General features: G+C 42.0%; 1 protein-coding gene across 2 annotated transcripts in view; it reads right to left on the bottom strand.

Annotated features, from left to right (window-relative positions):
* Window positions 1-2,579: 2,579 nt before the first annotated feature.
* LOC140407870 (sarcoplasmic/endoplasmic reticulum calcium ATPase 2) overlaps window positions 2,580-17,545 on the bottom strand; it is a 114,791-nt gene continuing 99,825 nt past the window's right edge. The window contains exons 18-21 of one of the 2 annotated variants that reach the window (XR_011939853.1): window positions 12,738-12,871; window positions 11,452-11,569; window positions 6,370-8,004; window positions 2,580-3,395 (exon numbers count right to left, since the gene is read on the bottom strand). Coding sequence is in view for 1 of the 2 variants with exons in the window: in XM_072495097.1 (XP_072351198.1) it covers window positions 3,367-3,395; window positions 7,884-8,004; window positions 11,452-11,569; window positions 12,738-12,871 (402 nt within the window). In the remaining variant the exon portion in view is untranslated. The remainder of the gene's footprint in view (window positions 3,396-6,369; window positions 8,005-11,451; window positions 11,570-12,737; window positions 12,872-17,545) is intronic. The other variant, XM_072495097.1, reaches the window with a different exon arrangement.

Raw genomic sequence — 17,545 nt, forward strand, 5'->3', positions numbered from 1 at the left:
CAGAAACTTCACACGGACACTGAACAGCGTAACCCTGATAACATGCAATATTTTCAGACAACATTACGTCAATCCAAACTTGTGGTTAACAAAATGGCTGCTTCAACTGGAGGGATTCCAATTCTCGTATCTTTCAACCGTTACTGCACGGCAACATTTTAAGCAGAATTCCTTCTGCATTTGAACTTTATTGTCTGTTCACATATTTGGGATGCATTCATATTCATTGCATTAGCCAACTTTCCCCATTGCACTACTTGCTGTGAATAACTGCATTTCCCCCCCCCCTTCCATCCCATCCCAATACACATTGTAACTCCGAGTATGGCACAATTGCAGCTTTGGGATTTCTTGGAACACTGTAATCATAGATCCACGTGATCCACTTAGAATAGTACTGCAGTGCAATGTCATATTGTTGCACATGAATTACTGATGAAAATTAACTTCCTGTAAACATCCCCTGGTGGAACCCACTGTTACTGAAATGCATATAGTCACCATCCATAGTTCTAATGGTCTAAATTGGAATTTGAGGCCTAAACTTAAATGACATCCTACGAGTAGGAAGAGTCAGATATTCATCAGCCACTTCCCACAATCATCAGGTGATTGATGTCAATGAATCAAGTCTAAATTACACCCCCACGTGGTTACATATTTAAAATGAAGTAGAAGGTGGCAACACATGCACGCATGTGGGATTAAGTTTTTTTATTTAAAAAAGGCACTCAACCAGTGATCCAAATTCAAACTTCACACAGAAACGAATGAATGAAAAGTTATTCAGTACATCAAGTTTTCTTTTAATGCAGATTTTTAGGACCCGATTTTTATAATCTGTCTAACCCATAATTCAACTCCCTCTTGAACATTTCCAGCGATTCAATAGTCTGCCTTGAGACTATTTGTTGTTCATATATACAGGGGCATAGAGAGCACAAGAAAAGTTTGCATGCTGAGCCAAAGGTAGATGACCAAAAGCACGGTCAGAGATTTTGGTCGGGATTCTCAGTCAGTGCACGCCGGCGTGATTTTCTGTTCCTGCTGAATTGATTGGGAGTTTTGGCTGAGCGCCAAATTCTCGGTCCTTGCTAGCAGCAGTAGCAGGCGGATTCGCAACGGTGTTAAAAAGAATAGGTGGTGTGGGGGCTCTTGCAGCCATTGGCACAGTGGCAAAATGTGAGGGTGAATGGAGGTGGAAGTGCACAAGAAACTGCTGGTGGAGAAGAGACTAAGGGGTAAAACCCTTGATGAATTTAAAAACAATGACATTTTGAATTGAAAAAAAACATTTGATTCATCAGGCAACTAGTAGGCCAAAGATAGGCAAGTGAGTTTTGAAGCAAGTTAGGATATGGGCAGAAATGATGCAGAATATGCATTAATGAAACAGGTAATATCAGATATCAAACTGCAATTTTGAAGAAAAAAAATTACACGCCAAAAGAGTAGAATCAATAGGGCCTGTCTGTTTCCCAAAAAGGAAAGTTACATTGTAATATTGTGATTGATACTTTACTTTATTGAACTGCATTAAATTCTCGGTGCCATACGCAAGCATTTTATATATCACAGAATAATACAGCGCTGAAGAGGCCCTTCGGCCAATTGAGTCTGCACTGACGCATGAAAAACATCTGACCTGCCAACCTAATCCCATTTGCCAGCACTTGGTTCATAGCTTTGAATGTTATGACATGCCAAATGCTCATCCAGGTACTTTTTAAAAAGGATGGAGGCTACCCTCCTCTACCACCCTCACTACCCTCTGGGTAAAAATGTTTTCCCTCAAATCTCCGCTAAACCATGAACTAGTGTCCCCTCGTAACTGACCCATCAACTGCTCCCTATCCACGCCCCTCATAATCTTGTACAATTCGATTAGGTTACCCCTCAGTCTTCTCTGCTCCAGTGAAAACAACCCAAGCCAATCCAACATCTCTTCATAACTTGCGTTCCATTCCAGACAACATCCTGGTGAATCGCCTCTGCAGCCCCTCCAGTTCAATTACATCCTTCCTAGAATGTGGTCAGAATTGCACATAGTACTCCAGCTGTGGCTTCAGCAAAGTTCTATAGAATTCCAACATGACCTCCCTGCTTTTGTAATCTATGCCCCGATTGATAAAAGAGTGTGTCCCATATGCCCTTTTTCACCACCCTATTAACCTGCCCTCAGAAATCTATGGACAAACATCCCTCAGAACTTCCCAGTGTCATGCCGTTCATTGAATACTTCCTGTGTATCACCTCTCACTTTTCAGGGTTAAATTTCACCTGCCACGTTTTTGCCCATTTGACCATCCAGTCTACAACTTCCTGTAATTCAAGACATTCAAACTCAGTTAACCACTTGGCCAATCTTTGTGGCATCCGCAAACTTACGGATCTCACCCCCACATAGTCAGGATGACTAACAAAAGGGGACAATATATGCAGAATTCTTAGATGGGTGGGGGTACAGCTAATTAATCATTTATAATTTTCCAACCCTTTCGGTACCACAAAAAACAGTACTTAATTTCACTGCAAGAACAGCAGATGTCTGGTTACAATTAAGTGAAAAACATTTGACATTTTAAAGGAAACATCACAGAGGATGTAATGTGGGTAACTTTATTTACCTGAACTTATGAAATCTGCATGTTACAATGTCATCACTGAAATAAACATAGGATCTTATTTACAGGTTTTCAACATTAAACATGCTGTTTTCTGGCAACTGACAGGTTCTTTTTAAATCTGCATCGCAATTTTCTTATTGCACCAACGCTTCTGTTAATGCGCTACAACTTAAAATAGTTAACTTACAGTGCAAGAGGGAATTCTCTCATTTTGTCTCACAGCAAAAGAGAAAAAAAAACTTTCCTTAGAAAAAAAATACATTGAAGTTATGAAATCGTCAACCTACAGGATGTAATTTACATTCATGATTTGTATCTCTCATCTAGGTTTTTCATAAATATAATAGCATTTTGTACATAGCCATTTTTATAAAGTAGTTCTTTGTTTGTCTTGATGACCCAATACACAGATTCTGTTACTTAAACAGAAGGCATGCATTTTTTTATAATGTACAATTTATAAATTCAAATGAAATTTTACACAGAGATGTGGGTCCTCAACAGTTGGTAATGTTTATCTAGCAAAGAAACCCAACTTCTCTGGACTTTTGTAAAGTTCACGAGGATGTATTGCACAAATGTACAGTTTCTCTGAAGTCCTAAATTTCAAACACACTTTTCCTCCAAATAGCATACTATTGTTGCACATTATACATGCAATGGTCTTGTAGTTGTGCTTAAAAACACACATGCACGCGATAACAAAAGAACCTTAGTTTTCTGAAAATTGTTAAGGGAATTACTTGTTCTCCTCTTCATCTTCCATAACTGTTGAGAAAGGAAAAAAAAAATTAGCTCGTCACCCACGCAACAATATATATATATATTTTTTTTTTAAAAAGAAAGGAGTATCCAAACTAAACAATCTGCTCTGGAAATGAAAGTGAGCAGAGTGCCGGACATTGCCTGCTGACAGTGACAGAAAGCACTTCCAATAGAGGATAATACACAAGCCATTCTAAGGAATATGAACTGTGTTTTTAAAAAAAAAAGGCAGCTTTCATTTTGTAAACACTTAAAAGCAACAGTGCTACAGATAGTTACTACATACCAGAATTGTTTTAAAGCAGCAAAAGTGAACAAAACATGCACACACAAATTTCCGTTAAAACTGCGGGAAAAAGAATGACAGGCTACTGGCACCAATTGCAAACACTGCTGTTGATATTTCTATTTCCCCCGGGAAAGGGACACACTTTTTTGGTTCAACTTTAGCATGTCAATTTTTCCATTTTCTTTTCTTTCAGAATTCTCAAACTGTGTGTACGCCCTTCCCACACCAATGTTTGTTTTTCTTTTATGACGTTATAGCGGCAATCTGCTGAAAGCCATCTGTTTTATTAGATGGATCTAGCCATCCCTCCCCTTCCTGGCTGAATGCAGGCTCGTGCACATTCTCTTACTGAATCTAAAATGGTGATTCTTTCTCGCTCTCTTTCTGCCCCCCCCCCTCCCCAAACTGAAGTTTAAGCAGTGAGCTGCCATTCCCATTTCTCACCTCTCAATTTTCACTCTTCTGAAATGATTCCTTGGGTAGGAATCATTTGATGGCAAGCGTCCTCTAGTATCTCACCCAAGTGAGCATAATTTACATACAAGGCTCAACACCCAGTAGGGTATATGCCATTGTCAAGTCTGACCTCTCATCTAATAGAAGACCCTTACCTATAGCATGAATCACTTTGAATCTGGCTGATTTTCTGCCCCAATACACAACTGTAGCACCTGCACAGCCAAGATCAGAGCAGAGCGAAAATAAATCAGAATTAATCCAAGTCTATTTGGCTACCTATTGGGTAAATTAGCTAAGCAAACCTAGACACACCAAAATGAATTCTCAATAATGGCAACAAAACAATATGACTAAGACCCATAGAAACGATAGAATCCTTGCAACCATAGAACCCCTGCAGTGCAGAAGAGTGCCTTTTGTTTGATCGAGTCTGCAGCGACCCTCTGAAAGAGCACTAAGCCCACTCTCTCATTCTATCCACATAACCCCCAATTAAACTGCACATCCCTGGACACTAGGGGGCAGTTTTAGCAAAACCAATCCACCTAACCTGCACATCTTTGGACTGTGGGAGGAAACCCACGCACACATGGGGAGCACTGACAGTCACCCAAGGCCTGAATTGAACCGGGTCCCAGGTGCTACGAGACAGCAGTGCTTACCACTGTGCCACCCCTTTTGCTTTATTTCAAAGTACCTGTAGTTATTAATAACTATTTTGTCATGGTCATGTCTGCTTCATTTCAGTTAAACTGTTCGGCCTTACAGTGAATCAACAGTTTGTTTTCCTATGTGGCCAATTCCGGTTTCCACTGATGTCATCCATTTTCATTGAAGAAGAAAAAAAATGAAGTGGGACGTTAAAAATAAAGCTTTTACAATTTAAGCAGGTTACTTAAATTGTACCAGAATTTCAAAATAAATTGAGCAATTCTCAGGTGAAACTAGAAGAACTTCTCTTTCTTCCCTCACTCTTCCCAAATTGAAGGGATAAAACCAAAAAATGGTATAATTAGGAAAAAAAAGTGTGCTCAATTTAATTATTTTTTCGTGGCACGGTGGCACAGTGGTTAGCACTGCTGCCTCATGGCGGTGAGGATCTGGATTTGATCCCGGCCCCGGGTCACTCTCCGTGTGGAGTTTGCACCTTCGCCCAGTGTCTGCGTGGGTCTCATCCCCACAACCAAAAAAGATGTGCAGGGTAGGTGGATTGGCCATGCTAAATCGACCCTTAATTGGAACAAGAAAAATGAATTGGTACTCTGAAGTTATTTTAAAAATTTGCTTCTTTTCAAGAAACCAATATCGTAAGTGGGAAACGTTGCCTTTGAATATACGTTCTCAATAAGTCACCAATAAACCAACAGTCCAGAGATTTTCCCAAATTGAACTGAAGAAATACATCCCCAGTTGTCAGTAGGACAGTGCTGTTGTATCAATATTTGATGCCACTGTCAATCTTTTAGAACCTCACATGCACACTTGGCCACACCTCAGTAAAAACAAGCATCATACAACGTGCTTTAAGGAGAACATGGCCAGTCAACAGTGTTTTATAAGACCTTCGACAAGTCTAGTGTTAAGTACAGTGGGTCATTTAGTGTTACATGCCATGATACATGTTACCCTTAATGCTGAAAGCAGCTGAAAGAATATCTGTTCCCTTGCAGAATGTTCAGATAAAGATCTTGCTTTAAAATCTACTTTAATACTTCTATTTTAAAGCCAAATTGTTTTTGTTTTTTAAAAATCACCTTTATTTATAGATTTTTAAAATCAGTAAAAAAAAAAACCTCAACTGCTTTCATTTTATTTCTCCACCTGGATTAATGTCTATGAAAACAAAGTGTTATTGTACAAGCATGCTTCAAGTAGTCTGATCCAGGATTCAGATACAATGGTCATTTGTAGACTTTCAAAACAAATTATAGTTTAACACTCAAATATTGGAATTCCAACATTTTAGTGAAGATATCTCCAGTTATATTTAACCCGAACAAAACATAACTTTTCTTAAGTATTCAGCGTTAATATCATAAAAGAAAGTTTAACAGCAAAAAAGGAATTCGATTTTTAAAAAAAATTAAAAAATCCTGCACGTTTTGCCAGGTCTACAAAAACACTTGTGTTGAGCTAACATACCAGAATCCTGGACTAAACTCAGGAGAGTAAGTGCGTCCGACATCCGGAACTGGAATTAGGCCAGTACAAAAATGTAAATATACTCACTTTAGATGATGAATTTTGGAAGGCGTTGAAGAAAACACCATTGTTAGGTTTGTTAACACATGTAAAAATCACCTCACTTAAATGTCACTTTGGAAAACATGCTTTTGAACACTATTACCTAACATTTGGATTATTACAGTTGTAAACAGTTAGTAAGATGATAGTATGTTAAAATTTACTTTTAGTTCTATACATTATGTCAAATGAGTATTTGGTAATGTGCTACTTACAGCTTGCACCTAAATTCTCTAGTTTTAAAATATAATTGTTGCATGTCTGTGCTCAGCATTAGCATCTAGAAGTAACAATTAGCTCCCAGCTACTTAAGTGTTTTCAAATACATGTGAGTAGTAAATAGCTCTTCAAACCACATCCAAGTTTGTGAGACAACTGAGAGACTAACAATAAGACCTAAAAACAATGGAATCTGCAGGGCTTTTTGTATTGCATTGGAAGAAACTACATGACCCAGCCTGGTTAAAAGAGAGACATTGAGAATTTCCTCTCCGTTAGACTAAAACATTTTATTTTTGACTCCTGTGAATTAGCCCCTGATGTTGAGCACATCGAAGGTGAACTTGCAAAAAGAAAAGTAAAGAATCCCATCAAGACTGTTACAACAAAATACAAATCAGCAATTTAAATAAATACCATTTAAACTTATTTGGGGGGGGGGGGGGGGGGGGACAGCAATATGGGGTGTGGGCAGGGGCAAATAGAGTGTTCTGCACAGGCAATAATCAGCATACCTCAAACAAGGTGGGCCTGTAAACATGACAGAGTTAGGAACACAGAAATGATTACAGGAAATAAAACGAAAGCTGGTTGAGGTAGCAATGCTCTGCAATGCAGTAAATAAGGATTTCCAAACTAAAAACCATTTGACAGAAGGCACAAAATAAGTCTACAATAGAACCCAACCAAAATAACCATGCGGTGACACACCATGCAATTCTTTTTAAAAAAAATTTCCAAAAAGAATTTAACATACTCTAGTATTCCATTTCTTTAGCCAAAAAATACACCCGTCAGCTCATTGGTTCTCAATTTATACACAAAAGATGAACAAATTAGTAAACAGAACACATCTGTACATGCTGTTTCATCTACAAAAAACAAAATATTGCAGAAAATAGTATTAATCTCTGTACAGGCCAATGCACAGTTTTTTTTTTTAATTGTGTAAAAATCAATCCTGTTTCATTCTGGAGTTCAGGAAAAAAATATTAACTTCATCCATACATGGGTTCGTATGAAATTCAGCAGAAACAGACTCTTGGAATCAAGTGTTTAAATTATAAAAATTTTGGTCGAAGTTAATCAAATGCCATGTCTTCACTATTGCCAACGACAGCTCTATGCCAGTCAAGACCAGAACATTTCAGCAAAATTAGTGTCTGTACTGTAAAGCCAGAAAACCAGGGGCACAGAAATGAGCACAAAAGGCCAGGAAATCCCCTCTGTACATGCTGAGAAACTACACAGTTTGTCACTAGGCAGAGTATACTCTTTACCCGGTTCAAGGTAGTTACGAGCAATAAATTTAAGTGTCTCATCCAGCAGAATGACAGGTAGAGATATTTTCAGCACCATCAGCCACTGTGTTACATCTAGAGGTGTAATTTGGAAGATGAGCTGCAAGGAGACAGAAGAAAGAATAAAAAGTCTACTTTACTCTCGGCAGAGATGTATTTTGAAATGACCTACAGAAAGAATCAATTAGCACAAAAAAAATCTTCTTTTCAATGACTCGAAGTATGCAGAAAAGTCCAAGTACAGAACAGTTCCTATATTAAGACCTTATAAAAAGGGCACTTTTCTTTTTAAATCGCACATGTATTTTACTGAATGCTTGTCCAGAGTTTTACCGAGGATTTTCACATTGCACCTTGTAAATTCAAAAAGTGAAGTGAGGGGTAATGGGCATGAGGAAAGACTTGAAAGATTGGGGAACTTTACACAGGGACAGAGACAGGTGGGGGAAGAAATTAAATACACACTTTCAAATCAATAGTATGAATGTTTAGAAAGGGCCAATAACAAAGGGTGTCCGCCACTGGTTGGCAAAAAAGGAGTAGAAACTGAATTATCATGAGAAGAATGGACCATGGAATTCCTACAGTGCAGAAGGAGACCATTGGGCCCATTGAATCTGCACCAACCCTCTGAAAGAGCACCTTACCCAGACCCAGTTCCCTGCACTATCCCTGCAACCTCACCTAACTTACACATCTTTGGACACCAAGGGGCAATTTTATCATTGCCAATCCACCTAACATGCACATCTTTGGACTGTGGAAGGAAACCGGAGCACCTGGAGGAAACCGACACAGACACAGGGAGAATGTACAAACTCCACACAATCCCCAATGTTGGAATTGAACCTGGATCCCTGACACGGTGAGGCAACAACTTTAACCACTGTGCCACGCAGGGAGATAGAAGTTTTTATTCCTCCATGTAGGGTTATTAGAGCATGAAATGCTTCAACACAACCGGTTACTGTAGCAGAGGTTACAACATAGCTTAAAGGGGAATGGATAAAAGAATATATCAAGGGCAGCACGGTAGCCTTGTGGATAGCACAATTGCTTCACAGCTCCAGGGTCCCAGGATCGATTCCGGCTTGGGTCACTGTCTGTGCGGAGTCTGCACATCCTCCCCGTGTGTGCGTGGGTTTCCTCCGGGTGCTCCGGTTTCCCCCCACAGTCCAAAGATGTGCAGGTTAGGTGGATTGGCCATGCTAAATTACCCTTAGTGTCCAAAATTGCCCTTAGTGTTGGGTGGGGTTACTGGGTTATGGTGATAGGGTGGAGGTGTTGACCTTGGGTAGGGTGCTCTTTCCAAGAGCTGGTGCAGACTCGATGGGCCGAATGGCCTCCTTCTGCACTGTAAATTCTATGATAATCTATGAAAGAGACAGGAAAATTAGGAATTGAGATTGAAGATTTTTGGTTAAAGAGCTACCACAAGATGGGGAAAGTAGCCTCAGCCTGTACTGCAAGCTCCAACATGGTAAAATGATTACTATAAAATGGCTTGTTTCAAAGTTAGGAACATAGGACAAAGGAATTAAGAGCAGAAGTAGGCAATTAAACTCTTTGAGCCTGCTCAGTCATTCAATCAGATCATGGCTGATCTCTTCCTGCTCTCAAATCCCCCTCCCGACCTGTTCATCATATCCCTTTAATCCGTTATTTATCAGAAATATATCGATTTCCTTCTTGAAACCATTTAATGACTCAGTTTCCACTGCATTATGGGGCAGCAAATTCCACAAATTCACCATCCTTTGCAAGTAGTTCCTCCTCATCGCTGTTCCAAATCTACCACATCACAACCTATATCTGTGATCTCTCATTCTAAATTGCCCTACAAGAGGGAACATTTGGTCTATGTTTACTTTATAAATCCCTTATAGTATTTTATTTTCCTTGATCAGATCCCCTCTCAACCTTCTAAACTCCAGCGAGTATAAGCACAAACGGTTTAATCCTTCTTCATAAGTCAACCCTTTCATCCCCGGAATCAATCTGGTGAACCTCCTCTGAACTGCCTCCAATGCCACCACATCCTTCCTCAAATAAGGAGACCAAAATTGAATACAATACTCCAGACGTGGTCTCACCAACACCCTATACAATTGCAACAACACTTCTCTACTTTTATACTCCAGTCCTTTGCAATGGACACCAACATTCCATTTGTCCTTTTAATTACATGTTGCACCCGCACACCGACTTTCAGCGATTTTCTTCAGAGGCTGTCACCTCCCTTAATACCCTAGGGTGCAGGCCATCAGGTCCCAGAGATTTATCTGCCTTTAATCCCATCAGTTTATTCAATACCATCTCCCAAGTGATGGTTATTGCACCAAGTACCTTTGCATTAATTGCAGTTTTCGGAAAATTTTAATTATCCTCTACCATGAAGACAGCAGCAAAATATTGGTTCAGTGCCTCCGCCATGTTTGTGTTCCCCATTATTACCTCACCAGTATCAAAAGGGCCAACATTTACTTTAGCTATTCTCTTCCTCTTTATATACTTATAGAAGCTTTTGGTATCAGTGTTTATGGTTTCAGCCAGTTTCCTTTCGTAGTTCAACTTATCTCTTTTGATTTTATTTTTAGTAGCCTTTTGCTGAACCTTAAAGTTCTCCAATCCTCCAGTTTACCACTCACTATTGCAATATGGTATGCCCTAGATTTTGCCTGTGTGTCTTCCTTGACTTCCTTGTTTAACCACCAAACGTTTCTCTCACAATTCCTCTTCCTCTCAGGAATATAGTTTAATCGAGAGGTGTTTAATATCTCCCTGTACATCCACCATTTGTTCCTCAACTGTGTTAAATAGTAAAACGCGGACAAACAAGCCCAAACTTGAGCATCACACAGTCCTGTGCCTAGTCGACACTTTTTTGGTTGGAACTCAAATGTTTAAATATCCAAGATCAACGAACCACCCATTTATTGATCAATATTGCCTCAATACTTGCATTAAAAAGGTGGACTGCAGATAACCAAAGTTGTTAAAAAGGCAAATATATTGTGACAAGCGTTAGAAACATGAAAGAGACACAAAAGGTGATGGCCATATGTGACAAAAACTTAAGGGGCTGAATTTTACAGGGCACCTGGGTACAGGGAAGCAAGCAGGCGGATTTGTAAATTTGGAGACTGTAACCCATCACACCTATTCTCCACCACCCCAACTGCAATTTTATTGGCCAGCAGTTGTACGAGGCAGGGCTTCACCCTGGAGACAGATAGAAGTCCCACCTCATACTAACTAAAGGGGTTTCACATCAAAAATTAAAGTGAAGCCAGCCAGCTAAATGGTTTCCTCCCCGATATTTATGCTGGACAGCAGCGATCACACCTTCAATATATATAATCCAGCCCTTTGAAATTCAGAATAGTTTATATAAAGATATTAAAACAACAAAGTACAGTTGCTAACAACAGCAATGACATAGTATTCTCAAACATCATCTTGACTTAAATAGATTGTTGAATAGATTCTACAATGAAATGTAAAATTTCTAGGTAGTGTATAGGAGAAAGCAGATGATCTGACTGACCGGTAGTGGCTCCACATATAAAATGAGGAAGTGAAGAGACATCGACAGGCAGATTGAACCCAATAACCAAACGTTTTCCCAGGGTGGCATCTTCAACAATGACTGGTTCTCTGATAAACTGAAAGATAAAAGTAAAGCAGGTTGCTCCCAAAAGCAATTACTTAATTGCTCGTTTAAAATCAACCCCCTCTCAACTGTCATTAAATCAGCCAAAAACAAAAGCAAAATATTGCAGATGTGGAAAATTGGAAACAAAACTGAAAAAAAAATGTTTGAAATACGCAGTTGCTGAGGGAGGATTGCAGAGAGAAAAACGTGTGCTTTTGAGGCTGATTACCTTTTGTCAGAATAGTTTCTATTCCTCATTCATGTTGCCTGACTTGACCTAGTGTTTCCAGCACTATGTTTTAATCTCTACCCAAAACAAAGCTTGTTTAAAGAGAAAAAAAACGCTTCAGAAGGACTGAGAGCAATGAGTGAAGCAAAATTCTTAAATAATTTTCTGCAAGAAAAAAGATGGCCTAATACTTAATTTTCACTAAGAGCAGCTACTTCCCTGAACTTTTTGCAAAAAATCTGTTCCAAAGCTTTGGAACCGCTGAGAGCTGTAGAAAAGAAAATGCAAAAGTTGACTAATCATGAATGTCAACAAGAGTGTTTGGAAACGCCTAAACACAGCATTATGCCTCCACGCCACGACTGCACCCCCTCATAAATCAATGCAACCAAATGTGGAAAATTGTGGCGAGGATGAATCAGCATTTGACTGCCATATTATGACACATCAGGAACACCTACGACCACAAAAGGAGATTTACAAGCTCCTAACTGTAATCCTTCAATATTACATTTTTACCTGAAATTTTAAACACAACATTTTCCCTGCCCCATTCTGGCATAAATTAATGATTGAAGAACTGTTCTTAAGCACCTGGTATGCGAACCTGGAATCAGCGTAAAAATTCACAGCAAGTTGGGGAGCGGACTCTCATCACAGGAATCACGGTATTTTGACATTTGAAAGTTAATATAAATTCAGTTTACCCACAGAATATATCAATTTAATATAGTCTTGAAAATGATTACTCCTGCCATTTGAATTAGGCAAATACATTTTGTGCATGAGCATTGGAAATCAATGAGCACCTGTAGATTAATCATCAATAAATCCATTGCTCAACCATCTGCCTCACTGTAACAAGTTGCTTTTTTACAGCTCTACATACAGCAATAATTACAAGTAGAAAGTGCAACATTTCAAAGGAAGTGTTTATAATATTTCTAACCTGTTAAGAGCGTTACACATCTCAATGGTTACCAGGACAGAAAGTGCCATGGTCATGGGATAAGGAGATTCAAATATTTCACAGTTAATATCTTCAAAGTCTGGGTGTTCTGAATTGCATTGTAAGAAATGGCTCTGTGGAAAAGCAAAGACGAAACAATTACAATCAAAAAAAAAAATGTTGATCTCTTTTTTTAAAAAATACATTTTTTAAATTCTCCTTTTTCACATTTTCTCCCACATTTACATCCATCAACAATAAACAACAATCAGCAAGATATGTCAGTCCCCATAATAACAACGATCCCATCTACCCACCAACCCCCAAACCTCAACCCGCATGTTTACATAAACAAATGACAAAAAGGAATCAGGGATTACCCGTAGTCACCCTTAATCTTACACAGCGCCGCCCCCCCCCCCCCCCCCCCCCCCCCCCGCCCCCCAGGTCTCCAGCTCCTCCCGTCCACTGCCTCTTGTAAAACTCCTCCTCCCAACCTCGGTTCCTTCCCCCCAACTTTCCACCCCGGCTAGACCACTCGGACCCTTTTCTGCCAGGCTCCGATGGCCGCAGCCCCTCCCCCCACCTCACTCCCGTTCACTGGCCGGCACAAACCGGCCAGCGTGGAGGCCCCTGCCCGGGTCCCTTTCCCGGCCCTAGGAAAGCCCAAAGATCCCCTTTTAGCACACAAACCCCGCATATCCACCTACACCCCAAAAAACCCTCATTTCAAGTGAAAGTCCCATCCCTTCCCTTGTCCAAATATATACAACATTGGCTCCTTTAGCCTCTACACCCACACGCAGTGATACAAAAAAGAAAATACAGTCATGAGGTTACATCGGCACATGGCCATTCCTCAATTTGTCAGTTCTGCCACAGTCCTTCTGCTTTCGCAAACTCCTCCGCTGCTTCCGGCGTTCCAAAATAAAAGTCCCTGAGCTTGTAAGTCACCCTCAGCTTCGCTGGATATACAATGCCGCACCGCACCTTGCTAATGTACAGTGCCCTCTTCACCCGGTTGAAGGCAGCCCGCCTCCTTGCCAGCTCCACCATAAAGTCCTGGTATACACATATACCAGCTCCAGCCCACTGCACCACCCGCTTCTGCTTGGCCCAGCTCAGGACCTTCTCCTTCACACTGTACCTACGGAAGCACAGAGTCACTGCCCTTGGCGGCTCACTCGCCTTTGGTACAGGCCTCCACGACCGATGAGCCCGATCCAGTTCATATCGGGAGGGATCCTCCCCCTCCCCCAATAGTTTTGCCAACATTGCGGCAAAATACTCAGTGGGCTTCGGTCCTTCAACTCCTTCGGGCAGCCCCACAATCCTCAAAATCTGTCGCCTGGATCTGTTTTCCAGATCTTCCATTTTTCCTCACAGATCCTTGTTAGTATCCATCACCTTCCGCATCTCTTTCCCATCGAGGCAGGTTGATCACCGTGCTGCAATAACATCTCCTCCACTTCCTTCAGCGCCTCCCCTTGCTCTCGCACCTCCGCCACTGCGCTCGCCACCTCCTCCACAAGCACACTCAAAACCTCCCTCATCTCCTTCCTCACCATCTCCATGCATTTCGCAATCTGCGCCACATGCTTTTCAAATTCCGCAGCCATCACCTTAGTTATTTCTTCAGCCGTAAGCATTGCGGCCTTCCCTGGTGCTCCAGCCTCCATTTTCCTTGGTGACCCCGCGGTGACCTTTCCACTCCCCGACGGACCTTCAGCTGTTTTTTTTCCGGCCGTTTTCTTGCTCACCCTCAACATTTTTCTTTGTTCTTTTTTCCTCCCGTGTCTTCACTGTGCCTCCTCCGTGCCTTCTCCCTGCTTCTGCCTCCTCCGTGGACCCCGGGACCGGGCTTAAAGCCCCGAAAATGCCGTTGCCGAACGGGAGCTCTCCATTGTGCGGCCGCCTCCCGCCCGCCGTCACCGGAAGCATGTTGATCTCCTTTAATGGTTCAGTGGACGAATGCGTGACGTGACATGGTACTTTTCAAAAAAGACAGCAAAGCTCCAGATTTAATCTGTCGTACTGGTGGAGTCGGTGGATTTGAACAATGGGAACATTGGCCTCAGCATTCCGAATCTTGGAGGAGCAGGAAAATCAGTCATAGTTTCTCACCTGATCATTATTCAGTCATTTGTACTACAAAGCAGAAACCGGACAACGACAAAAAAGAAAATCAGGTTCAACTGTGATATACTCTTCAAATGAAAGCCTGTCAGCAAGGACATGTTAATGGCTCACTTGGGTGAAGTATCGGCAAGCTATCTGAGCCTGTGGAACAGCTATCTATGACTCACCAATTTCAATAATAATGGCACAACTGAATCTTATCACACAATGCGTTTGTTCGGACAAGCATTTGCCTGCTTTAGGTTTAGAACACTAAACTTAGCACATGCAGTCAAGGCAAATTACTCAATGTTAAAAACAGCTCTACATACAGCTGCGATCAGACCATAAGACAGAGGAGCAGAATTAGGCTATTCAGCCCATCGAGTCTGCTTCGCCATTCAATTATGGCTGATATGTTTCTCATCTCCATTCTCCTGCCCTCTCCACATAACCCCTGATCCCCATATTAATCAAGAACCTATCTATCTCTGTCTTAAAGACACTCAGTGATTTGGCCTCCACAGCCTTCTGCGGCAAAGAGTTCCACAGATTCACCATCCTCTGGCTGGAATTCTTCCTCAACTCAGATTTCAAGAATTGTCCCTTCAGTCTGAGGCTGTGCCCTCGGGTTCTAGTTTTTCCTACGAGTGGAAACATCCTCTCCACATCAACTCTACCCAGGCCTCGCAGTATCTTGCAAGTTTCAATAAGATCCCCCCAAATGAGTACAGACCCAGAGTCCTCAACCATTCCTCATACGACAAGCTCTTCATTCCAGGGATCATTCTTGTGAACCTCCTCTGGACCCTTTCCAAGGCCAGCACATCCTTCCTTAAATACAGGATCCGAAACTGCTCACAATACTCCAATGGGGTCTGACCAGAGCCTTATACAGCCTCAGAAGTACAACCCTGCTCTTGTATTCTAGACCTAACATTGTATTTGCCTTCCTAACTGCTGACTGAACCTGCATGTTAACCGTAAGAGAATCTTGAACAAGTTCTCCCAAGTCCCTTTGTGCTTCTGATTTAAGTCCCTTTGTGCTTCTGATTTCCTCAGCCTTTTCCCATTTAGAAAATAATCTATGCTTCCATTCTTCCTACCAAAGTGCATAACTTCACACTTTTCCACATTGTATTCCATCTGCCACTTCTTTGCCCACTCTCCGAGCATGTCCAAGTCCTTCTGCAGCCCCCTTGCTTCCTCAATACTACCTGTCCCTCTGCATAGCTTTGTATCATCTGCAAACTGAGCAACAGTGCCCTTAGTTCCTTCTTCCGGATCATTAATGTATATTGTGAAAAGTTGTGGTCCCAACTCCGACCCGAGGCACACTACTGGTCATCGGCTGCCATCTTGAAAAAGACCCTGGTTTAGCTCAGTGGGCTAGATAGCTGGTTTGTGATGCAGAACAAGGCCAGAAGCGCGGGTTCAATTCCCGTACCAGCTTACCCGAACAGGCGCCGGAATGTGGCGACTGGGGGCTTTTCACAGTAACTTCATACATGTGACAATAAAAGGATATCATCCCCACTCTCTGCCTTCTGCCAGTCAGCTAATCCTCTATCCATGCCAGGATTATAACTTTAACACCATGGGAACTTTAACACCATGGGCTCTTATGCATTTAACGGCCTCCTATATGGTACCCTGTCAACGTCCTTCTGGAAGTCTAAATAGATTGCGTCCACTGGTTCTCCTTTGTCTTAACTTCCCTGTTACCTCAACAGGAGGTAACAGAATTCCTGACAGAATTCTAGTTCACTACCTAGCATCACATTAGCATTTTAAGCACTAGAGATAAAGGGAAAGATATCCAAAGTTAGCCTTTTGGAAATGAGTACACTGAAACACTTTCATGTTAAAAAATATAACTACATGCATGTTTGTATGACGCGCGCACACACAATAGGTGGGAGTCAATCCGAAGCCAGGGATGGGGGCCACCAAGCTATCTAGGCGGGCTAGCTCACGGAAGCGCAGTGGGGGTGTGTGCACATGTTCGGTTTATTAAAGGGGTTGGGTTATAGTGTTGTTACTGGGGGGGGGGGGGGGGGGGGGGGGGGGGGGGGTAAATGTTCTGCTGATGAGGGAGGGACTTGGGCTAAGGGACAGAGAGGAGGTTGGGGGCGGAAGCTGCCTGGGGGCGGACCGGTGGAGGCACAGAGCATGGGCTGGAGGCGGGCCCAAAAAAGGGGATGGCTGATCGGCGAGGGGGAGGGGGGGGGGGGCACAATGAGGCCCCCAACTAGGCTAATCACCTGGAATGTTCGAGGGTTAAATGGGCCGGTCAAGAGGGCACGTGTGTTCGCACATCTTAGGGGACTGAAGGCAAACGTGGTAATGTTGCAGGAGACGCACCTTAGAGTAACTGACCAGATTAGATTGAGGAAAGGCTGGGTCAGTCAGGTCTTTCACTCGGGACTAGACTCAAAGACTAGAGGGGTCGCGATCCTGATCAATAAGTGGGTGGTGTTTGAGGCGGGTAGAATCGTCTCGGATGTGGGAGGTCGGTACATTATGGTCAGTGGGAAACTGGAGGAGGTGCAGGTGGTATTAGTAAATGCGTATGCGCTAAATTGGGATGATGTGGAGTTTATAAAGAGGATGCTGGGGAAGATACCGGACCTGGACTCGCACAGGTTGGTGATGGGAGGGGACTTCAACTCAGTTATTGACCCTGGCTT

This window comes from Scyliorhinus torazame, chromosome 1 (assembly GCF_047496885.1).
Source record: "Scyliorhinus torazame isolate Kashiwa2021f chromosome 1, sScyTor2.1, whole genome shotgun sequence".
Classification (NCBI taxonomy): domain Eukaryota; kingdom Metazoa; phylum Chordata; class Chondrichthyes; order Carcharhiniformes; family Scyliorhinidae; genus Scyliorhinus; species Scyliorhinus torazame.